Source organism: Bolinopsis microptera, chromosome 4 (genome assembly GCF_026151205.1).
Source record: "Bolinopsis microptera isolate Bmic1 chromosome 4, MBARI_Bmic_1.0, whole genome shotgun sequence".
Classification (NCBI taxonomy): Eukaryota; Metazoa; Ctenophora; class Tentaculata; order Lobata; family Bolinopsidae; genus Bolinopsis; species Bolinopsis microptera.
Genome location: NC_087075.1, coordinates 8737857 through 8761572, shown reverse-complemented (window position 1 = coordinate 8761572; position 23716 = coordinate 8737857). Strand labels below are relative to the sequence as shown.

General features: G+C 39.4%; 3 protein-coding genes across 11 annotated transcripts in view; 2 read left to right on the top strand and 1 right to left on the bottom strand.

The window, feature by feature from the left end:
• The window catches only part of LOC134813705 (uncharacterized), a 31575-nt gene extending 29929 nt beyond the window's left edge, over positions 1 to 1646 (top strand). The window contains exons 31-33 of the mRNA XM_063821558.1: positions 137 to 236; positions 430 to 566; positions 732 to 1646. Coding sequence (XP_063677628.1) covers positions 137 to 236; positions 430 to 566; positions 732 to 1232 — 738 coding nt within the window. The 3' untranslated portion in view covers positions 1233 to 1646. The remainder of the gene's footprint in view (positions 1 to 136; positions 237 to 429; positions 567 to 731) is intronic.
• Positions 1647 to 4595: 2949 nt separating this feature from the next.
• On the top strand, positions 4596 to 9643 carry LOC134813773 (olfactory receptor 8D1-like). The gene is made up of 8 exons (XM_063821653.1): positions 4596 to 4776; positions 5122 to 5217; positions 5398 to 5555; positions 5724 to 5913; positions 6572 to 6705; positions 6906 to 7156; positions 7187 to 7350; positions 9617 to 9643. The coding sequence occupies exons 1-8, from the start codon at positions 4684 to 4686 to the stop codon at positions 9641 to 9643; spliced, it is 1113 nt and encodes a 370-aa protein (XP_063677723.1). The 5' UTR covers positions 4596 to 4683.
• The window catches only part of LOC134814037 (rootletin-like), a 140242-nt gene continuing 125699 nt past the window's right edge, over positions 9174 to 23716 (bottom strand). For all 9 annotated transcript variants that reach the window (XM_063822017.1, XM_063822016.1, XM_063822020.1 and 6 more), the window contains 20 exons: positions 21445 to 21542; positions 21155 to 21235; positions 17584 to 17762; positions 17315 to 17424; positions 17134 to 17204; positions 16874 to 17003; positions 16672 to 16769; positions 16174 to 16461; positions 15871 to 15993; positions 15507 to 15658; positions 15135 to 15327; positions 14738 to 14899; positions 13114 to 14570; positions 12785 to 13001; positions 12140 to 12562; positions 11636 to 11835; positions 11350 to 11434; positions 11059 to 11180; positions 10784 to 10940; positions 9174 to 10364 (listed from right to left, as the gene is read on the bottom strand). In XM_063822017.1, coding sequence (XP_063678087.1) covers positions 10209 to 10364; positions 10784 to 10940; positions 11059 to 11180; positions 11350 to 11434; positions 11636 to 11835; positions 12140 to 12562; positions 12785 to 13001; positions 13114 to 14570; positions 14738 to 14899; positions 15135 to 15327; positions 15507 to 15658; positions 15871 to 15993; positions 16174 to 16461; positions 16672 to 16769; positions 16874 to 17003; positions 17134 to 17204; positions 17315 to 17424; positions 17584 to 17762; positions 21155 to 21235; positions 21445 to 21542 — 4502 coding nt within the window. In that variant the 3' untranslated portion in view covers positions 9174 to 10208. The remainder of the gene's footprint in view (positions 10365 to 10783; positions 10941 to 11058; positions 11181 to 11349; positions 11435 to 11635; positions 11836 to 12139; positions 12563 to 12784; positions 13002 to 13113; positions 14571 to 14737; positions 14900 to 15134; positions 15328 to 15506; positions 15659 to 15870; positions 15994 to 16173; positions 16462 to 16671; positions 16770 to 16873; positions 17004 to 17133; positions 17205 to 17314; positions 17425 to 17583; positions 17763 to 21154; positions 21236 to 21444; positions 21543 to 23716) is intronic.

The following is a 23716-nucleotide window of genomic DNA, read 5'->3' as shown; positions in this document are numbered from 1 at the left end:
GGATCTTTTACTTTCACTAGAAATATTAAGGTTTTTTAACGTTCAAAAAATGTTATATTTCATTACGTTTGGATTCTCAAAAATCTTGTCCGTTTCAAATTTATTCTTTTGGAGCTTTCTAATGACTAAATTTCAGGGGGTGATGATATTTTATTTGTACTGTTTCTCTAAAAAAGAAGTCTTCACGAAGTGGAAAAGTACTATCCAGAGCTCGCTCGACAAATCGAGTATAGCAGGTCAGTTTGATGTTGTATTGAAATGCATTCCAAAATAAATAAAAATCATGCGATGATTCCTTTGAGCTATGTGACCGATGTAACGCATTTTATTAGCGGACTTCTGCTTAATTGCTTATAGAATCGAAATCGGAGGCTTTTTTGACATGAACTATCTTTGTACATACATTTCTCAACTATCATCAATCCTCAGATTACAAGAATGGAACCAATACGTTTAACTCTGGACCGCCTAGAACGAACAATGGCATTAACAGCACCTCAACAACCAACCTTAAAACTGGTCCGAGTGTGTTACGTAACATAGACATGGACAGCCCTGGGGAAAATGTAATTATTCTCACTGATACAAATATAAGTGAACTTTTGGTTTAATTTCTAACGTATCACGCTGATTTCAATGCGAACGTCTTGTGAGCTCTCCGATTACACAAGACTAATATAAGTCGAACAGCTATAATTGATTCCTCGACTACTCATTGTATTTTAAACCAGGAGGAAAAGTTGACAAACAGCCCTGAGGTAGAACAAACGATCAGTAACGTGGAGCCAGAGGAAGAGGTTCATCCCCAGAGCTCCCCTGAAATTACACCACCTTCCCCAGCAAGTTTAAAGAAGATTTATCTGGTTTGCACCACTGAAATTCAGCCACCTTCTCTAACTGAAGATGAAAATATGGACCAGATTCCTATCCCTGAAATTCCACCACCTTCTTCAGCAAATGAAGAGAAAATTGATCATATTTGCACGCCTGAAATTCCTCCTCCTACTCCAACTGAAGATGACAAGATACATCTGAGTAGGCGTAGCCCCTCTGATATTCCACCACCTACCCTCTCTGAAAATAACACTATAGATGACCGCAAACTTACTGAAGTTCAGTCTCCTACCCCAACCGAGGATGATCATATAGACCAGAGTATTTCCTCTGACATTCCATCCCCTGAACGAGAGGAACAGGAAATAGCTACTGATATGTTACACTTCCTCATGTAGGGGGTACAGAATTTTGATTAACTTCAATAAGCAGTACGACTTGAAGATACTTTCCATCTGCGATGGTTCCTATTCTGTCAGGAAATTGCTTAGGGCAAACCTCGTATCTTTGAATGTTTCTTAGTTGACAAGAGGCACTTTTGTTCGCATACTAAGATTTAATTTAACTTAATGAAACCGAGTCGTATTTTGGAAATATGGTAGAATTGTTTCTTACCACAAATCAAATTAAAAAATTTAGTACCTTGGGTGAATTTTAAATGAACGTTATAAATTAAACGGTAAAATTAATATATCAACTGCTTTTTGATATCAGCTTTTGTGCCTTTTGACGCATATAATGAACGCATTGTGCGAACTGCGAGGGCCTCAATGTATTGTTCATTAGTTCATTGACTTTGCCTTTACAAATTGAGATTCAGTTTTATTACTTGGAGACATGTTGGACGAAGAAGACAAAGAACGCATAAATACTAATAGATCGGTACTTTTATGAATATATTTAAGGAGTTCCTTTGGTTAGAGAAATTGGACAGTAACTCATATATATATATTTCATTTTTATTAGATATTCAAAGGACAACAAAATGTCTTCGCTCTTCACATAAAGTCACTACTTGCCAGCAGCAAATAATAGACCGTCCTATCATTTTGCTTTGTATGTTTCTACTCGATAACTTGTTTTTCTTGGTTTATACTATCACAGTGCTGGCAAGCACGACCGTCGCCATTATATAAGTTATAATACTCATTATACTATTTACCCCCTGACCCTGGTCATTAGGAAAGTTCGCACGAGATGGATCACGTTTTTCCCAATTTTACTTTAGAAGATTGTAACAGCAAGAAATTTTAAGATAGGCATATGATATTTCAGATGTCTATAGTTCAACTGATTGAGTTTCGATTAATACAATTTTTGAAGCATTTAGTCGAGGGCAAATTGAGGCTAACGAGTCATTTTAATTTTTTTTCTAATGACAGCTTCCAAGCATGCAATAAAAGTTTAAACGTGTTTAATAATCGATTCATCAGATCTCACTTTTTCAGAATCCGAAGAGAAGAGGGAAATTTGTTCGCTAATTGAGGAGAAAATTAGGCTAACAAGTCATTTCTAATTTTTGAATTATATTTGAATAATAACGTCTATCAAAGTATCCTCTGACCTAAAATACATGAGATGGATGCTCTAGGTCGAAGGCCGGCCCGGCCGACCCAGCTGCTTCTTCGTAGTTCGTACTAGCCCTTAAAATTGTTTCTGTTTAACCTGTATTCATGAATAGTCGACTATCATATACTAACCTGACATGAGTTTTGGGAGGTGAGATTGAGGCTAACTCCTGTCACGCTTATTTTGATATTTAACAAGTGATAGTTTTAATGTTGAATACTTTTATTTATTGTAAGATTTAATTTTTGCTTTGACTAAAGATCAATAAGGTTATGGTTCCTTAGTTTAATGAGTTCAAAATTAGACTAACTTGCTGACACTCTATAAAACATGCTTTTTAGATTGTTATCCATATGGTTAACCATATTCTAACATTACATCTGATTGCGACACAAGTTACTCGATGGTTTGATCTGTTAGTCCCAATTTCGCCTCCCGGAGAGAGGGTAGCCTCAATCCAACCTCACATAAGTTATGATAAAGTCTCAATAACCTTCGGGCTGCAATAACAATTTTTTTAGTGGGTCTACCTTATCGGACCTTATTTGACATCAATTGAACGCTGGAGGCCCTAGCGTTCATCTTAATGTCCGTTCAAATAATGTCCGTCCGTTTAAGGTCCGCCCAAATTAAAGTCCATTAAATATTTTTCAAAAATTATTCCACTGCGAACTTGTCCAGGATATGACAACTTTTTAATTTCAGTTAATTTTAACTTCTATCATCGAACTAAACTATATCATTGGATCAATCATTTATTATAAAATTTATATTTTCTAATTATCATATTATGGCACTTCTCTACTTTCTTAACTTACGGTTCCTCGTTCATTTCTTCGGAGTTACTATTATATTAATATCTACCTAGCCACATATAGATACCTAGATCTCTAACAACTGGTTATTTATCCAACTCGTAGTTGTAACCGGTTAATGAACGATATCAACTGCTCTACCAGAGACACTAGAATTCCTGAAGTACAACTTGAGCTTTATCTCTAGCCCCCCCCACTTGGCAAAGGCTACCTTCGGTGGTTCATGTCAACGACGATACTTTCTACCATACCAACCATCTCGATGATATAGAATTCGAAAACCTGGATATCTTCCGAGGGATATGGCCGACGTACCTTCATACCTCATCTGCACAGCATTTAACATTTAAATGCCTAACAACTGCTTTTCAGTTTCTTACTTCCTGTATGAAAAATTGATTTAAAAATTATCTGTTAAAATTGAAAACAATATGAATAAATTCTGATTTTTAATAGTTTTGAACTTTTTCGAGCTTTCATTTTAATGTCCGTTCAACATTATGTCCGTTCACATAATTTCCATTCAAATAAGGTTCGATAAGGTATAACCTGTTTCCGTACATTTAAGTTAAAAAACGGTCGAATTCTTTATTAGCCTCATTTTGGCCTCCTAGCTACAAGTAGACTCGGCAATTTCTGAAATGTTGAGCTTGAAGAGGATGAATCAATCTTTATTGTTGACACATTAGATAGTCACAATACCAACCCTGCTCGAAAATATACACAAAAGTATACTTGTTAGCCTCATTTCATCCTCTCAAAAGGTGGTTAGCCTAATTTTCACCTCGTATATTTAAAGCTTAGATCTCGATCAAGTATAATCACTATGGATTATACTTGCAACTTGGATATCATGGACGTAACATGAGAAGGTCTTTTTTAAAGTGATGAGGCTAATTCGTTAGCCTCAATTGTTCCTCGCAGTTCAATCACTCTTAGTCTTACTGAGTCTCGTGAGTAAGCTAAAAGGTCGCCGGACATCTCATTTTAAAGCTGTATCAATTTTCTATACGCATATCAAAAATCAAATGCGTAACTAAAACAGAAATGAAATTTTAAGTTTTTAAGAAATTTGCGCAAAATACGCGCCAGCACTGTTATACGAAATTATAACAATGCTAGCGAAAAGCGAGCGACCGATTTCATTCTCGGTATCATTTTGCATTTACGGACGGTCATTCAAATTAATATCATTTACTTTTGTTTGGGAAAGAGACACTGGCAGCGATCCACTCTACCCAATTATGGGTTTTGGTCAAATGATATATATTATATACAATATAGAATTCAGTACCGTCCTAACAAAACATTAAATATTAAGTTTTTCAGCAACTTAGAAATCCGTTGATGGTCTCTTAATGGTCGCTGAAGGGTTGCTTTAAAAGGACCCTTGTTAGGGACCTTTAATTCCATAAAAGCATTAACGATGAGAACTTCCAATTATTGATGCTTCAGAAGTGATAATATGTCGAACAAAACACATTCAGAATTTGTGGTTAAAACAGACGCTTGTATTCAAGGAGACTTTCCAAATATCTGTGCCTTTCGCCTCATAAATGTAAGTTCGCACGTGGGGCAATGTGATAGTCCGTTAAACTAATAAGATATATTCTGGAACAAGTAAACCACTATATCACAATTTGTATCACTGCATAGTGAATAATAGGCCCAGTTTACAATTTGAATTATATGACCAGTGCATAAAAAGACCAGCGCAAAATATTTCCAGTGCAGAATTTTCCAATGATTGCGTTAAATATTTCGTGTCACAAATACTTTATCGGACTTTCTTTGGTCGGACATTACGTGGGCGCTATATAGAGGGCTCAGCGTTCACGCAATCTCCGTCCGAATAAGGTCCGGTAAGGTCCGATAACAAAGCTTGATGATATTTCTATTTCAGGGAGGGACCCTGGCGTTGGTTAGTTTCTGTGGTATCTTACTGAATATAATCGTCATGTTTGTCATAATCGGACGAAAAGTTAACCTGAGTAACCAGGTGATTCGACTGTTTTATGATTTTACATATGTATGGATATCAACGGGGCACGGCATGAAAGCAATCATATGAACGTGTAGCAATACCGACCAAATAGTGCAATAATGCAATGCAGTATAAGTGTATCATAATAAAAACAAGTTTGATTTGAGAGAATTTTGATGACCAATTCAATTTCAGAAATATTTCATGTTCAATCTGGCTATTAGCAATAGTCTCATAGCGATTGTTGGCATGTTCAGAGGACTGGGAATCATAGACCCCAGTTTTGTTGGGTTCGTGGGTGGAGAAGAAAATGGATGGTGTTCAGCTTACCTCCTATTCATGATGCTTGTAAGGTAGGAGCAACACATTTTTATTTATATTAATTTTAATATTATAAACTCCACAAAATACTCAGACTTAAAAGCTCACTCCATAGCGATAATGGCTTCAATAAAGTTAATATATTATGTTGCCTCAATTACAATATCAAATCAGCTTCCCAAAAATTAACTATCAATCAGCTATTCGAACTGTCCTTGTATGGTAGCTCTGACATTTGACCGTGTGGTGGCCATCTCAAAACCCTTCATGCACAGAACTTTTTTCACGAAGTGGGTTTGTATAGGAATCTGCGTAGCCGTGTGGTTACCTCAGGTCTTCTTTTACTGCTGGTTCATGGTGACGATGTTCACAAACGAGGAAACTGTTAGCGTAAGTATTAATTAACTAGCGTAAGTATTAATTAACTAGCGTAAGTATTAATTAACTAGCGTAAGTATTAATTAACTAGCGTAAGTATTAAGTAACTTAGCGTAAGAATTAATTAACTAGCGTAAGTATTAATTAACTAGCGTAAGTATTAATTAACTAGCGTAAGTATTAATTAACTAGCGTAAGTATTAATTAACTAGCGTAAGTATTAATTAACTAGCGTAAGTATTAAGTAACTTAGCGTAAGTATTAATTAACTAGCGTAAGTATTAATTAACTAGCGTAAGTGTTAATTAACTAGCGTAAGTATTAATTAACTAGACAGACAGACAGACAGACAGACAGACATACAGACAGACAGACAGACAGACAGACAGACAGACAGACAGACAGACAGACAGACAGACAGACAGACAGACAGACAGACAGACAGACAGACAGACAGACAGACAGACAGACAGACAGACAGACAGACAGACAGACAGACAGACAGACAGACAGACAGACAGACAGACAGACAGACAGACAGACAGACAGACAGACAGACAGACAGACAGACAGACAGACAGACAGACAGACAGACAGACAGACGTTAGATTTGGGAGTTTTAGATGAGCGCCACATTTAACACAAGTTACTGTATTGTACAAAATTTCAGATGGAGTACTACCCCAACTATCATCGTTGCCAGAATTCCTACAAAAATCCATGGCTTCGAACAGTTAGATTTGTTGCTCTCGTGTGGGCACCTTTCTCACTCATCATACTCATGTACTCCATCATAATCTACAAGTAAATATTTAATTAAGTTAATTAATTATGCTTAATCAAATTTTAGATAAAGTTAAAGAATGAAAGTCGCATAGACTAAGTCTTAACACTAAGTGCTTATTTCTTTATCTCATAAATGGGGGGGGGGGGGGGGGGGGGGGGGGGGGAGGGGGGGCATACATATGTAAAACAATGAGATAGACAAGCTTATGACATTTTAGGGTGATAAGATCTGGAGCGAAGACACGACGTCTGCTGGCTATTTCCACTGTCATCATAGTCTCTGGGATCATCTGCTGGTTCCCTTCCATCATCTCCTCCATCTTTTCCATCCCGATGAATTACAAAGTGGCCCAAGTCTTGACTGTCTCTCTTTTCTACATGAGTAGCTCTACAGACCCACTCGTGTACGTCCTACTCATGCCGGCTGTTAAAAAGTATTTGATTACCAAATTTGTCAAGTGCGAGGAGCCTCCACCCATTTCAAGCAGCTCTGGTCGGCCAAGTCAGACCAGCAGTGTTGTGACTGCTGGTCCGCAGATCAGCACCGTAAGCACCGTACAACCCAGAACTAGCAGGGTTTCAACCGTAAGCACCGTACAACCCAGAACTAGCAGGGTTTCAACCGTAAGCACCGTACAACCCAGAACTAGCAGGGTTTCAACCGTAAGCACCGTACAACCCAGAACTAGCAGGGTTTCAACCGTAAGCACCGTACAACCCAGAACTAGCAGGGTTTCAACCGTAAGCACCGTACAACCCAGAACTAGCAGGGTTTCAACGGGTTCCCGAAAATGAGGACACTATACAAATGTATAGTCAACGAAGGACTGCACTACTCGGAGTCCAGAGATACAGCCAAACCACACCACCGTGTGCAAACTTGGAACTTTATCTGATCACTCAAACCACAGTGACTAATGGCTATCTTAGCCTTGTGTAAGCTTGGAACTATATCTGAACTCAAACCACAGTGATTATCTTAGCCTGGTGCAAACTTGGAACTTTATCTGAACTCAAACCACAGTGGCTATCTTAGCCTGGTGTAAACTTGGAACTTTATCTGAACTCAAACCACAGTGACTATCTTAGCCTGGTGTAAACTTGGAACTTTATCTGAACTCAAACCACAGTGACTAATGGCTATCTTAGCCTGGTGCAAACTTGGAACTTTATCTGAACTCAAACCACAGTGACTATCTTAGCCTGGTGCAAACTTGGAACTTTATCTGAACTCATACCGTGGTGTCTCCTCTGTAAAAGTGAGCCGAGCTCTTAAAATACCTATTAATGCCTGCTGTAAAAAACTAATTGTTAAAAAGATGGCTGTCAGAAAAAGCGATCAAGAGAGTACCAATAGAGAGTTATTCTAACTTACAGGCAGCCATCGATTGGGAGATTTGTGCTTATTTCATTTAACTAAAATTGATCTAATATTTCGTTGGGAATTTTATTTTATGCTTTTTCTCACGAAGGAGTTTCGTTGATATCGAATATAATAATCCGCATAATTTAACGAAAAGTTTTAGTCGAGTGTCGATGTTGTCTGACTGTATTCGACATTTATAAAAGACTGGCCCCTGGCTGACTGTTATTATTAGCAGACAAAGTACTGAATCTTAGAGATCGCTGGATAAAATTAGCCAGATTTACCTAAAGATTTGACCATTGTTCATGTTAATGGTCTCCGTCTAGCCCGGCGCGCTACTTCGTAGCACTAGCACTTGCCATCGCTACTAAGACGAGTAACATCCGTCAACCTAAATGCTAAAGATCTTATCTAATCAGTAAATGATGACAGCAACTCCATCAGTTAAATAATCTAACAAAGAAATCATTAAATTGTTAATTCACCAACGTCATTTACATTTTTACTTTTTAGGTACAAATCGATCGAAAACAGGTTTGACGGGTGATGCTCGTAAAATATATTTTTCGAGGACCGTCTAACTCGGCGCGCGTCCTAATAGGTTATAAACCTACAAAGACAAGTTAGCGATGAAAATAAAAATTACGTAATATGTGAAGGACCCTTAATGATACAGTAGTGTACGGACGTATTACAGTTATCAGAGCTGAGACTTTGAATACTGTATTAAGCTGCAGAAGACAAATCACAAATTCGTCGTTCACAGCTGTATTTGTTCTTTTGTTGATCTGACAGCCAACACCTCAAAGACCGCGGTCTGGGACAAAATTTCGCGGCGGCGGTCTGGGTCAAAATTTCGCGGCAGCGGCGGCCGCGACTCGCGGTGGTGCAAGTTTCTGACGACTGAGTGTAGCGCCGAATTGTCGTGTAGATGACTGATGAAATATCGGATAATGTTGTATATTGTGGATAGACTCCTCACAATTTAATTATTTTCATGTTTAAACTTTAAACTTAACTAACCATTTGTTTTTTTGGATCTTAGATTTCATTTGTTTTATTATGTATCATATTTGGTTCTTCCATAATTTTCAAAGCATCGACAAATACAAATCACTAATTTGATTTTTAAAACACAAAAATTGGTAGGGTAAATTCTACCAATGTTCCTATAGTACATAACCATGCAACATAGGGTAAATATAGACCACTTGACCCTCGTCACGTGATTAACTTTCAGATACAAAACCAGAAATCTTCCCGAACACAAAAACATAATACATCACAAGTGATTCTTCATACGGTTTAAATCAGATCAAATACAATCATTAATCCCGAACTCAATTATTTGCTCAAATCTTTTCAATTTGTTATACCTATTATTATAATTAAAGCTGTCAGTTTCGAAATTGTGGATTCCACTTACAATGTCAATTAGTTGACATAATTTCGCATGTTTTTTTCTCATAAATCTTATACTAGAAAAAGAAATCAAGGTACGGATAAAATAATCTATTAAGAGATAAAATAATGTATATCAAGCTGTTAAGTAAATAATTTCAGATCCTACCAAAAACAGCGGAGATGTAAAGATAAGATTGGCGAAGTCAAATTTTTGTATCGTTTACAGAGCTTAAAGAGTCTACCATTATATTTACAATCCTGTCACAACACACTTTCCCCTCTATTCGCAGTTATGAAAGAAACCAAATTAAAATTACCAATTCAGTTAATCTATCTTAGGTTGTTGAATTCCACCATATACTCTTAGCTACTTTTAGCTATCCTATCTAATTCTATGCCAATACCGATACCAATGCAGTCCAGGCGCCAATGAAATAAGAACTAGAAGACACATGCTATGAAATTATCATATCCAGAGAGAATAATTAACACTTGTCGGTTTCTGCTGCCAGCCCTTTCGTTTAAAATATTTACAAAATTAAATTACAGTTATAAAATATAATTACACAGTTTACACATTCCGTTCGTGCATCAGTTTCTATGCCGAAAAAAAAAACCGCTTCTTAAAGCTGAAAAGCCTCCGGTCTACAGTGTTTAATTAACCAAAAATTCAGAGCCTATGATTATACGTAATTACAATTAAGCATAATCACGAGAATGATTATACTTAATGATTTAAGAGAGTAACTATTTATCTGCGGATAGGTGTGCTAGTGTTTTTAGGTGAGGTAAGAAGTCTGACAGGTCTCTCTGGAGAGGTGTGGCGGATCCGAGGAGAGTAACGTGAGGGAGAGACTGATCTGTCGGGGGAGGCTCGACCACGGTAACTTCTGTCTAACTTGCCAGCCTGAAAGAGAAAGTGAAAGTGAAACTTAAACCGCAATTTGTCTTGAAGTAGAACAGGGAATTGTAAACCATGGTGGATTCAATTCTATCAATTTAATAACACCCTCAACGTCGAAGTGAAAGTAATTAGTGAAATGGCAGTGTGTTCTGTCTAGTAAAGTAGCTAGAACTGACAAATATAAAAATGTAAGTAAATATGTAAAATGTATAAATATGCAAAATATGCAAAATATGCAAAATATGTAAAATATGTAAAATATGTAAAATATGTAAAATATGTAAAATATGTAAAATATGTAAAATATGTAAAATATGTAAAATATGTAAAATATGTAAAATATGTAAAATATGTAAAATATGTAAAATATGTAAAATATGTAAAATATGTAAAATATGTAAAATATGTAAAAATGTAAGTACCTCGTGCTGTAACAAAGAACTGTCCACAGCCGGATCTTTAGCGAGCGAGTTAAAGGAGTCCCCGACCAGTCCTCTCAGTTCTCTGATCTCAGCACTCTTTTTGTAAGAGTTGTCGAGGTAGCTTTGTCTCTTCAGGGCCCCCTCAGATATTTGAGACCTGGTGGGATTGGAGTTGATTGATTCATAAAAGATAACAGCAATCTCAAAAAAGTGGGCTAAAAAAGCTTGAAATATATCAAAATATTTGTTAATGCTGCATGGCAAAGTTTCTAAACCTGAGAGAAGAGTTCTGGATCTCGAGATCCTTGACACGGGTTAGCAGAGAATTCCCACGCTCATGCTCCTCTTTAAGTAACTTCTCTGTTCTCTTCACCCTCTCTTGTTCACGTACTAACTCCTGTTAGCATGGGTTGAGATTTAGCAATTGTGAGAATGTCATACTTCATACACACATAATGTGAAAGAGAATCATTGAGCGATTTTAAAAAATCAAGTTAGGCCCTAATATGTTTGAACACCGCAGTATAGATCTGAGTAATTAACAGTAACACAAATAAGATATTGACCTGTTTGTGTCTGACTTGGCCGGCGGTAAGTCGCTGGTTAAAGCTCTGTTCAGTATCTGCTAACTGCTGCTGGGTCATCGTTAGTCTGAAATTGTAAAACCGTTAATTAATTAATGAGGTTCCCTGTATATCTGAGTATCTAAATCTTACTTAAATCGCATTCAGTTGAGACAGGAACTCAAAGATAATGCATGAATAACAAAAGTTTCCCAGGCATAACCTATCAGAAAGGTATGTTATTAGCCCGAATAAAACTACTAAAACAGTAGATTGTTGAAGCACCCACCTTCTGTTCACTTTAGCTTGTTCTCTGCTAGTAGAATTGTGGGTGGTCTCCAAGTCTCCTCGTCTCTTCTCCACCAAACTCAGCTGCTCATCCAAACGGCTCTTCTCCGCGGTAGCAAGCTCCAACATCTGCTGGAGACCTCTCTTCTCCTTCTCTGAGATTATCTGCTCTTCTTTCAGACCCCGCTTTTCTTGTTCAGCCTGGAGTGAGAAGTGTTCGTTACGAGGAGACGAACAGAAAATATACTCTAACTTATAGTGGTGATCATCAACTAATAAGTTATCATATTATCATATTAGGGGTCGTTCGCATATTACGTAATCGTTTTTTGAAACATTTTTACCCCCCCCTCCGTAAACAGTTTTACACATAGCTATTGTGTAAAAATTACACTAGCGTAATCATTCGGAACCTCCCCCCTCAGCTGATTACGTAATATGTGAACGACCCCTTATCATAAATATCAGAAGTATCAACAAACATTACAGAAAACTGACTCATTACCTGCATGGCGGAGTGTTCAGTCTGGCTGATGACCTTGCTAAGATGCTCCTTCTCCCCCTTCAGTTCCTCAATCTTACTGTTGAGGTCCTCTATCAAATTATCCTTCTGTTGAAGGGTGAGCTGCAGGTTCCGCACCTGTCCCTCAAGACGTATCTTCTGGACCTCATTGTCAGTTAGGTTATTTTGTAGAGTAGCCATCCTCTCTTGAAGTCTGTTGATAAGGTCCTCTTGTTCTGAGTGACTCTGTTGGAGCGCTGCCAATTTCTCACTGAGTACTCGTCCTTCGCTCTCTGCAGCGTTCAGTCTCTTGTGATACTGAGTGAGTTTCTCCTGAAGAGTTTGAGAACCATGTTGGCTGTCCGTTAGGGACTGGTTCAGATCGTTCACAGTCCCCAGAAGGTGTTTCTCTTCTTCCTGTACTTTCTGAACAGGAAAAAGGTTATAGGGTGTCTTCTTAAGATGAGCAAGATAAATTTGATGAATCGTATGAGGTAAATTGCAGTCCGAGAGAAAATTACCAGAAAGATTGAATATTGATGCAACATTATTTCAAGATCAAGAGCTAGTCTCAGTTAAATAATGATACACATCCGATCTTTAAAGCCAAATTAATTTCTGATTAAAAAAGTGACAAATATAACAAACCTGAAGAGATTTGGTGAGTCTGGCTGAAAGATCCTGTAACTGTCCTTTCTCCCTCTCTGCCTCAGTCAGACTCTGTCTCAGCAACTCAAGTCTCTGCTGGAGAACCTTCCTCTCTGCCTCTCCCTCAATATGTTGTCGCTGAGATTTCTGCAGTTCCTCCAGGGTCTGTCTTTTGTCTCTCTCTCCAGTTGCTAGCTGTGCGGCTACTTCTTCTAGTCTGAGAAGATAAGATATAAATAATGAAATTTATTTAAAATTTCAAGCATAACAGACAATATTTGTTATATTAACTTCATTATATAAATAGCAGTTCTGTATAAAAAAGTTACCTGTCCTGGAGCTCCTTCTTCTCCCTCTCGCACCCCTTCACAGAGAGGTTTAGTTTATGACCTGTTTCCTGTAACTCCCTCCTCTCCTCCTGCAATGCTGCCAACTGTTTATTAGCGTTGTTCAACTTCTCCGTTAGCAGGGTCTTCTCCTTCTCGCCACATCTGTATCTCTCCTCCTGCTGGGACAGGGCTTGTTGAGCGGTGACCAACCTGCCGTCAGCTCCTCGTATTCCACTCTCCATGCTGGCGATCTGATCACGCAAACTGTTAACTTTCAGGTCCCCCCTCTTCTTGTCCTCATCCAGCTCCTTCATTGCTCTCTGGAGACTGTCCACTGTAGCGATAGCTTCGTCTCGTTCTCCCTCAGCGTTAGCGAGACTTCCTCTTAAATGCAGGACGGCGTGTCTAACTGTTTCAGCCTCTACTTGGGCTTCTCCTGCCATTCCCAACAATCTGGAGGGTGATGCAGATCTGTTGATCCGGCTGGGAGATATGGGACGTCTGATGGGAGAGGATGAGCGGCTTGGTGGTCCGAAGTCTTCTTCCTCTGGGATAATGAGGGACGGTTGGGTTAGGTCTCTGAGTCCAAGTGTAGCTTGAAGCACGGAGACAAGGTTGGCGAGTCTGAGCTGAAGCTCCTTTCTCTGTCCTTCTGTTCTGGTTAGCTGGTTCTCCAAACCGTTCATTCTGCCTTCAGCACCTGATAGTTTACACTCAGCTTCACCCTTCTCTCTACCTGCTTCCTCCAACATCTGTTCCAGAGCTCGGGCTCTCTTGTCCGCTTGTCTCTCTTCTCTCTGTAACTTCTCCACTGCTCCACGAAGCTTGTCCTCTGTATCTCTCTTCTGGCCCTCCACTACCTTGATCTGTTTCCTCAAATTATTCAGCTCGTTCTGAGATTTTCCCCTTTCCTGGTCCACATCGTGTAACTTTGTCTTCAGTATATCAATAGTCCTAGTGTCCTCCTGGGCCATCTTCTCCTGCTTGTAGAGCTGATTCTTGAAGTTATCCAGCCCCGATTTTGCTTCTTGTTTCTGTTCCTCCAAGATGTGAGCCTTATGGTTCAGTTCATCCAGCTCTTTATTCGCGTCCGCTCTAGCTTTCTCGGTGTGACGTATCGCAGCTCTAAGCTCCAGAGCTTCTTTCCAGATGTTCTTCCTCTCTTCCTCTGCCTCGTCCATTCTTCCTCGTAGACTGGTAGCTTCTGCCTTGATGGCTTCTCTTGCTTCTTCTGTCTTGGCAAGTCTCTTCCTCAGCTCCTGAGCATCTCGTTGGAAGCTCTCTTTCTCGATTTCGTCTCTTCGAGCTTTCTGTTCGATCGTACCCAATTCGGTAAGAGTTTTGCTTCGCTCTTCTTCCAGTTCTTTTTTCATTGCCTCAACATCCTGGAGGTGTGATCTGACCACTTCAAGACATCCCTCCGCTTCAGCGAGCTTCAGACGGAGCGTTTGTATCTCCTGAAATAGCAGTGTGTTTTTAACTACAGCAATCAAAAAATTAGTATAACAATTCAACAATTGTGATGAATCTTGGGTGTTCTCATCAGCTTAAGTTCGAGTTTAAAACAGAATGTTAAAAGTCACGTGTCAAACTTAAAAGTCACGTGTCAGTTAACAACATTTACCTGAGAAAGAGCAGCGTTGTCATCCTCCTGTTCAGCACACTTTTCTCTCAGATCCTCAATATCTTTAGTGGTACGAAGCACCGTGTCGTTATGTTTGGTGGTCAGGGCTCGGAGAGAGTGTTCTGTCTTTGACAGCTCGTCTCCTGTCTTCTCCAATTTGTCCTGAAAGAAATGGCAGTTTAGTGGGTTTTCTTCTTCATGTCGTGGTGGCGAAGAGGTTTAAGAATTACAAAAAATGCTGCAGTGAAAGTTGAATTAGCAGTATTTAAAAATGTCTGAGAAGATCAAGAATTCAAAATCGAATGTCCTCTTAGAATCTAAGATGGGGAAAGATAACATTACAAAATTGAACAGGCAGTTAAGTTCCAATTTAAGTTTCACTTTCTGTTAAGTTTACCTGCAGGCCAGCGATCTCCTCCTTGTTCTGCTGAGACCTCATAGAGAAGCTGTCCCTAGCTCTCTCATACTCGGACAGGGTGTGGTCATGTTGTCTCTCCAGCTTGTGAAGCTTCTCTGTCACTGCTGCTCGCTGTTCATCCAGGTCTTGTATCGCTTCATGTTTCTCTTTCATCAGCTTGTTTACTGACTCACTGAACAAAAAAACATGATCCATTAATTTGATGAAATTTCATATTGCGTAATTAAATGCAGATTTTGAGAGGAAGTGTTTATTGATACTAATACTATCATTTTCACATTCGTTTTACTTTTGCTTGTTAATAATAATAACAATCTTTTCCAACCTCACTTTAAAATAAAGACCCCTTACCTGAGATTGGTCCTGGTTTTGTCAAGTTCGTCCTGTAACTCCTCTCTCTCCTTCTCGCCTCTTATCGCCATGCTCTGCTTCTCTGCTAACACTATTTCTAGGTCCTGATCCTTTGATCGTTTCATTTCAAAGAGTGCGTCTTCCTTTTCTTCCTGCAAGAGATTGGGAGTTACGATTGAAAGTATGACGCTGGTTATTGGTTAAGCAACCGGCTTATCAGATATCATCATTGTATAAGACAGACTTCAATACAGAACGACTCCACAGTTGTTGTATTTTTAGGTATAGAAAAACTGCGTGTATTTTGTAACTAGCAGTGATACAGTCTACAAAAAAACATAATTCAGAGTCTTGTGATTATTACCTCTGCTTGTCTGAGAGCGTCCTGCATCTGCTTGTTGAGTCTCTCGATCTGGTTGTTCTTATCGTTTGTAGTTTGTAACAGTCTTACCTTGAGCTGCTCGATATCCTTACTTAGTGTAACTCCCTGATTGAAGCTATGTTAAAACTAATATTGTGGTAAAAACGTGAAGGAATTAGGAGAACAAATTTTGAGTATCTAATGAGCTTATAAATTCATTTCTCATCCTGGTTAATCCTCTGGTATACCTAGTCCTAGGTAAGTGTTCAGTTTAAGATATTTCCTTGTGTTTAAAAAGAACATTACCTGGATCTCCTTCTCTTTCTGGACAGCTGCCAGCTCGACAGTCAGATCCTCCTTTATCTGCACCAGCTCCTCCACTTCTCTCTCCAAACTCTCCTTGTGCAACTCAACACGTGCCAGGTTCTGTTCTGTACCGTGGAGCGACTGTTCTAAGCTAGCCTTACTCTCTGCTAGACTCTTGTTCTGTTCTATAGCTCCGTCTAGTCGCATCTCCACCATTCCTAGCTCCTCCTTCAACTGGTGTTTCTCTTTTACTAGATCTTCTCGTGCTTTAGCCATCCGTACGATGGTCTGAGAGATTAATAGTTATATTTATTAAATTATTAAATCATTATATTTGATTATCAATTATCCTATTATTGGATATTGTTCAGTATTTATCTTAGGATGTTTAATGTTTAATGTAAAAAGTTGTGATGGTGATCAGAAGAGGGCGTCAAAACATTCGTCATGATATTACAGCTCTAGGCAGCGAAATGAAAACTGAACAAATAATCTCACCTGTCCAAGTTTCTCCCTCTCTCTGGTAGACGTCTCCAAAGTGTCCAACAGGTCTTCCTTCTCCATACCCAGCAATGTGTACGACTCGTTCAGATCTCCTGAAAAAGAATTTGTTGTGAGGCTAACTGAATAAAAGGAGCATTTTTAAGGAGTAGGGTCACAGGAACAGAATCAAGACAAGCTAAGTTTAAAGGAAACTAACCTTTTTCTCTGTCGATATTTCTGACACACTCCTCGAGGTTAGCTTTGGTAATCTCTAGTTCGTTGTTCACTTGAAGCAGCCTATTTTTCTCTCCGTCAATCAGTTCGAACTTGTTGATCAGTGTTGCCAACTGAAAATGGTAGTTTTTGTTAGAAAATAGTCGTTGGAATTTATGGATTGTAATCACGAGGCTGACTCATACATTAGGACTTTACTTGTAATTTGCAAATGAAACTTTAAATAATAATTTGATCTCTTACCTCGTTTTTAAGATTATTATTGTCCACCTCAGCTTCATCCTTAAGTTGGCTCAGCTTCACACGTTCAATGCCTACAGATAAGTTGTTAGATTTGTTGTTGAAGACAGAGCTCAAAAACTAAAGTTATGACGTAGACATCAATTTCCCAAAACATTTCCCCTTAATATTTAGCTCAAGTAACCTGCAGTTTTTAGAGCGCTCTTCATGTCAATCTTCTCCGCCTCCAATTGTCCAAGAGTCGTCTCAAGATGGGACACTTTGTCCTCGAAGGACTGCTTCTCTAGTTTCATTCTGAAAACAGATTCGTTAGATGTGTGATGCGGAAGATTTTTTAAAACTTTAACAACACATCCAGAATCCATATCACGTATAATTATATGATAAATAATCTGCACATGACATCCAGAATCCATTTATAATACAAAATCTGCACGTCATCAATGCGCGAACCTGCCAATAACATCAGTCTGATCGCTCTTGACCCTCTCTAGCTGTTGTACCCTGTCTCCCATCTCCACTTTCAGTTCACTCAGCCTCGCCACATCAGTCTCAGATCTGCCCAGCTTCCCTCGTAGGATCTGTTCTTCTTTGCTAAGGGCTGCATGTTCTCTTTGTAGGACGTCAGAACGCTGTAGGGAGGGTGTGAGGGTTAATTAATGTTGGGGTTGGGACAAAGTTTTAGCTGGGTAATATCGGGATTGTATCCATATTTTCGAGCTAGAATTAGCAGATATCTAAACAGGTGAGGGATGTACAATTCTGCAATCTGCAAGGCCCACATTTATATTTATGACGCGAAGTCATGCTTCAAATTTAAAAGAATTTTTAGAATTTATATGCTGTCTCTTCTCGGACAAAACTCCACAGTCCTCATAGATGAACCAACATCCACAGCTTAACCGTTCGAGTAAGATCTTAACCGGCGCGGAGAGGATTTAGGATTACTCAGCTGGTGCGGGAGACACAGCTCCGAATAATTCGCTAGCTAACTCACGGGTTTTTTGCGGTCGTCAGCTCCAGGCGGAGTCTGATACAGAATAATTCGCTAGCTAACTCACGGGTTTTTTGCGGTCGTCAGCTCCAGGCGGAGTCTGATACAGAATAATTCGCTAGCTAACTCACGGGTTTTTTGCGGTCGTCAGCTTCAGGCGGAGTCTGATACAGAATAATTCGCTAGCTAACTCACGGGTTTTTTGCGGTCGTCAGCTTCAGGCGGAGTCTGATACAGAATAATTCGCTAGCTAACTCACGGGTTTTTTGCGGTCGTCAGCTTCAGGCGGAGTCTGATACAGAATAATTCGCTAGCTAACTCACGGGTTTTTTGCGGTCGTCAGCTCCAGGCGGAGTCTGATACAGAATAATTCGCTAGCTAACTCACGGGTTTTTTGTGGTCGTCAGCTCCAGGCGGAGTCTGATACAGAATAATTCGCTACCTTACTCACGGGTTTTTTGTGGTCGTCAGCTCCAGGCGGAGTCTGATACAGAATAATTCGCTAGCTAACTCACGGGTTTTTTGTGGTCGTCAGCTCCAGGCGGAGTCTGATACAGAATAATTCGCTAGCTAACTCACGGGTTTTTTGTGGTCGTCAGCTCCAGGCGGAGTCTGATACAGAATAATTCGCTAGCTAACTCACGGGTTTTTTGTGGTCGTCAGCTCCAGGCGGAGTCTGATACAGAATAATTCGCTAGCTAACTCACGGGTTTTTTGTGGTCGTCAGCTCCAGGCGGAGTCTGATACAGAATAATTCGCTAGCTAACTCACGGGTTTTTTGTGGTCGTCAGCTCCAGGCGGAGTCTGATACAGAATAATTCGCTAGCTAACTGACGGGTTTTTTGTGGTCGTCAGCTCCAGGCGGAGTCTGATACAGAATAATTCGCTAGCTAACTCACGGGTTTTTTTGTGGTCGTCAGCTCCAGGCGGAGTCTGATACAGAATAATTCGCTAGCTAACTCACGGGTTTTTTGTGGTCGTCAGATCCAGGCGGAGTCTGATACAGAATAATTCGCTAGCTAACTCACGGGTTTTTTGTGGTCGTCAGCTCCAGGCGGAGTCTGATACAGAATAATTCGCTAGCTAACTCACGGGTTTTTTGTGGTCGTCAGCTCCAGGCGGAGTCTGATACAGAATAATTCGCTAGCTAACTCACGGGTTTTTTGTGGTCGTCAGCTCCAGGCGGAGTCTGATACAGAATAATTCGCTAGCTAACTCACGGGTTTTTTGTGGTCGTCAGCTCCAGGCGGAGTCTGATACAGATCCTCCGTCACATCTATTATGGCAGACTGACTGGAATCGTTTGTCTGATTTAGATTGCTGATGTCGTTGTGCGAGCTTGTCGTTATGTTGCGATGGTCATTACGATGGTCATTACGATGGTCAATGCGATGGTCAATAAGATGATCAATACGATGATCATTGCGATGATTAATGCGATGATCATGGCGATCTTTTCTCTGGTGAGCTGATTTATGACCAGTAACCCTTGTTTGATCCCTCATGTTATGATCACTGATATTGAGAGTTTTTGTCTCCGGAGACCTATGATCATCTAATCTCTTCTCAGGAGATCTATGATCATCTAATCTCCTCTCAGGAGACCTATGATCATGATCACCACCTGAATTCTCAAAATTTCTCTGTTTGCCGGGTTTTTCATTACCCCCATGAGGGTCCAAGACTACGTAGCTTAGGTTAGGCCCAGTGGTGTTACCACCGGGGGATTGGTTCTCCGAGTCCTCATCTATGTGGAGGTAACCATGTACCTTCACCAGGTTATGCACAGGTCGGGATCCTCGCATCATGTTCAGTAGAGATTCAACTCAGATATTAGTAAGAGATAATCACTTGATAATCACTTGATAATCACTTGATAATCACTTGATAATCACTTGATAATCACTTGATAATCACTTGATAATCACTTGATAATCACTTGATAATCACTTGATAATCACTAGTTGAAAGCTGTTCTTTCTAATATTTCAAACTGAATCACAGGGCCTCACACTGCAATGTGGCCCGATTGAATGGAAATTGGAACCGTGTACTGTCAATCTGATATTCGACAAGGGGTAGCCGTAAAGTTCGTTAGGTAGGCTGGTTCATACTTCTTTCTCCGTAGAGGCAACTGGACCTATACAGTATACATAGAATGGTGATAAAGAAAAAAGAAGTTCGAAGCAAATGGTAAGACAAAATAAAAGCGATGGGTTTGTAGTGCAAATAACGACTGACGATAAAACAATTCAACAAATAATTAACCCGAGCCCAAATGTCTTGAATAAACTCTAAAACAGCTTCACAATATGCATATTGCAAGTTTCAAATTTCGCGCCCAAGTACAATTAACTAAAGACATGACAAAGAAAAGATATACCGAAAGTAAAAGACTGTACACGGTAGTTGCTACTCGGATGTATAAAAGAAAGAAGGGGTTGCATGAGCTTGCTGGAGGGCTCGAACCCGGATGTCTATTAAACCCTCCTCTCTCTGACCACTTTACTTTATTCTTTGTCACGTGACTGAATAAGGGTTCCTAATTGGCCACCTGCCATGTAATTACCCTTAACGTGGAATGGCAGGGGTCTCTATTTGTGTGTAATGGGCCGCTGATTACCTCCAGTCACTAGTCGTGTAGTTTTAGAGTACACACTGCTTTGATGTTTGCTCCTAATTCGCGTAGAGTGTGTCGGGATTAGCTAAAATTCGCTACTTTTGACTTTTTATACTCAGATGTAGCAAAATAATTTGAACATGATTATTAAATAATAAATATGTAATATGAAAAATAATTTTGATATTTACAGGGCATCGATTTAAAAGTCCAGACACCATCATTGATTGTTTAAAAAAAAAACAATAACAGTGTCGAACCATTGATATTGATAATGTCACCATTTAGGGTGATTGGATATCACATGACGTCATGATTACACGTGATGTTTCCCTCAAAACTAAACTACGTGACGTCATAACAAAACCAAGTGACATCATGACAAAACCAAGTGACGTCATAACACTCACCTCAGTTAAATGAGCTAGTTGATCCTTCCTCTTACTCTTTTCAGCTAACAGACGCTCCTTCTCAGATTGTAGTCCCGCAACCTGTATAGTAGTAAGGTCCGTGTAATAACTTAATGAGAAAGAGATCATCCTAGGAATGTACACATGCTTGATGCGCGAACCATGAATATTTGAGGTGATAAATTATTAAATGTATACGCTGAAACTCCCAAAGACTCGACATAAAATAGAAAAGATTGCATCTAATATGATTATGAATACGCTGCAGTAATTTAAAGGTTCCTTCATACCTGAACATTAAGCTCGGTGTTAAGTGTAGTAAGATTGGAAGCCTCGCCACGAGAACTCGTCAAACTATCTCCCAAATCTTTACTCTTCTTTTCTAGACCTGAAAACGTGAGTTTTTAAAAAACAAATTAAAGATGGCGCTCAAGTCGGTCGACCATTCTACCGACAATTCGACCGGTGCATTTCGACTAACAAAGTTGGAATCATGATAAGATATTCATCGGCTGAAGAAAAACTGGTAATAAATTTAGTATAAATTTACACTTCTCCGTTTGGCTGGCACATCAGGTTATTATCTGCCAGCCAAACGGAGAAGTTTAAATTTCAACCAAATTTCCGACAAGTAGGTATGCGTTCTGAACGCATATTTGGATGACTCATGCCAGCCAAACGCTGTTGCTTACCATGAGGCTCACACTGATGCTAGTAACACTAAAGCCAGAGGGGGGGGGGGGGGGGGGGGGGGCGGCGGGGGGTAAAAATCGTTTTTCCAGTTTTCAAATCAAAATTCTAAAACATAACGTTTTTGTGCAACAACCCAAGGAACACCTGTACCAAATTTCAGCTTCTGGGTGTGGCCAGTCTTTTCCCGAAAAGGAGGTTTACCTTTTTTGAGTTTAAGTTAAAGTTTTACATGTAATATCTCGAAAACACAATGTCAGATTTTGGTCCGGTTTTTTCTTCTTGTTCGTCTCCAGCAGCTCTGATCCTAAGATGGCAAGTACGTACGGTACGTACCTTTAAATTAGCTGTACGGTACGTACTTAATAAAGTAGGCTGAAAGGTACAAATCCAGTTGATAGCAATGGAAACAAAAACTAGACGGTACGTGCGCAGATTAATCCAGAAGTAGAAGAATTGGAACCTTCGCGCGAAATTCTCAAAATTTTTTCTGCTTAAACAGTTGGCCCAAATAGTATTCATTCAGTGTTTTAAGTTCTTCGTCAATTTGTGAGACCAATTTTAGAGATTACAAGTATATTATGGACAAGCGTAGATTAAGGTTGCGACCTGAGCTAGCTGAAAAGCTGGTGTTCGTATACTGCAACAAAAGGATGAAGCTTTGAGTTTAACGATAATGACAAGTAGTAGTAGTGTAGTACCGGTTAAGACTAAGAGCGATCCGGTACACAAATTTTCCTCTTCAATCTTGTATTGTTTTAACCACTGTGTTTATTTTCGACTTCTATTTCAAAAATTATGATGATAATACTAATCAAAAATTGCAAGTAATTCACTGAAGTTGATTCTAAAAATTTGAAAAAAAATTGTACCTTACAGTGCCTGTACGGTACGTACCTTTAAAAGTAGCTGTACCGTACGTACTTAAAGCCCTGCACCGTACGTACTTACTACTTGCCATCTAAGCTCTGATCAAATATGTGAAAACGGAAAAAAGAATTGTTACCCCCTCCCCCCCCCACCTCTGGCCTTAATGAACCGATTCGAATCGCGGTCCTCATTTCCTTGGATTCGATCCAACATTTCCTTTGATTCGATCTAACATTTCCTTTGATTCGAGATCCTCACACAGGCGAACAATGTCGGATCAAGTAAGATATTCTGCTCAATATTTATATATTCTGGACTTCATCTTGTATGATCATGTGTTTTTATCATGTTTTTAAAACGTTTTAATTTGAAATGCCAACTTTCATCTCCAAACAAGAATTGCGCCCGTTGTTTCGTTTTGGCGGACGCTAGATTTCCATTTCACATTTACTATAAATTTAAGTATAAGCTCCAATCAGCTCACTTCAATCTTCATGATAATAATATTGATAAATTATGCATCAAATACGGGAAAAAATTCAGTTCAATTGCCGTAGAACTTAACTTGTATCTGTAATTCAAGAAATTATCAGCAAAGGTAAACTATACTCGTGTACACATCAATACACTACGCGTGCCACGTACAAATTGGGCGAATTACCTATTAGTAATATTATACATAACATGCATCATATACATTAAAACACAGTCGCGCCGCGCATTCATAGATCACAGGCTATCTATACATCACATCTCCGCAAGCAATCCTCGCGCGCGCGCAACTTTTTCGTTGCTTGGTAACGGACGGAAGGAACACGACATATATTTGACCCACCTACCCCAATCTCCAAAATCCACGTTTTTCTGCAAAAACGACCATTCGTAACCTTTCACTATTGCCTTTTTTCAAAAGGGTGAAATGGAAAAAATACACCGGTTGTACAGCGGTTCACAAAGTTTGATTAGCTAACAATTCCTGATTTTGGTAACCAAAGTAGTTTC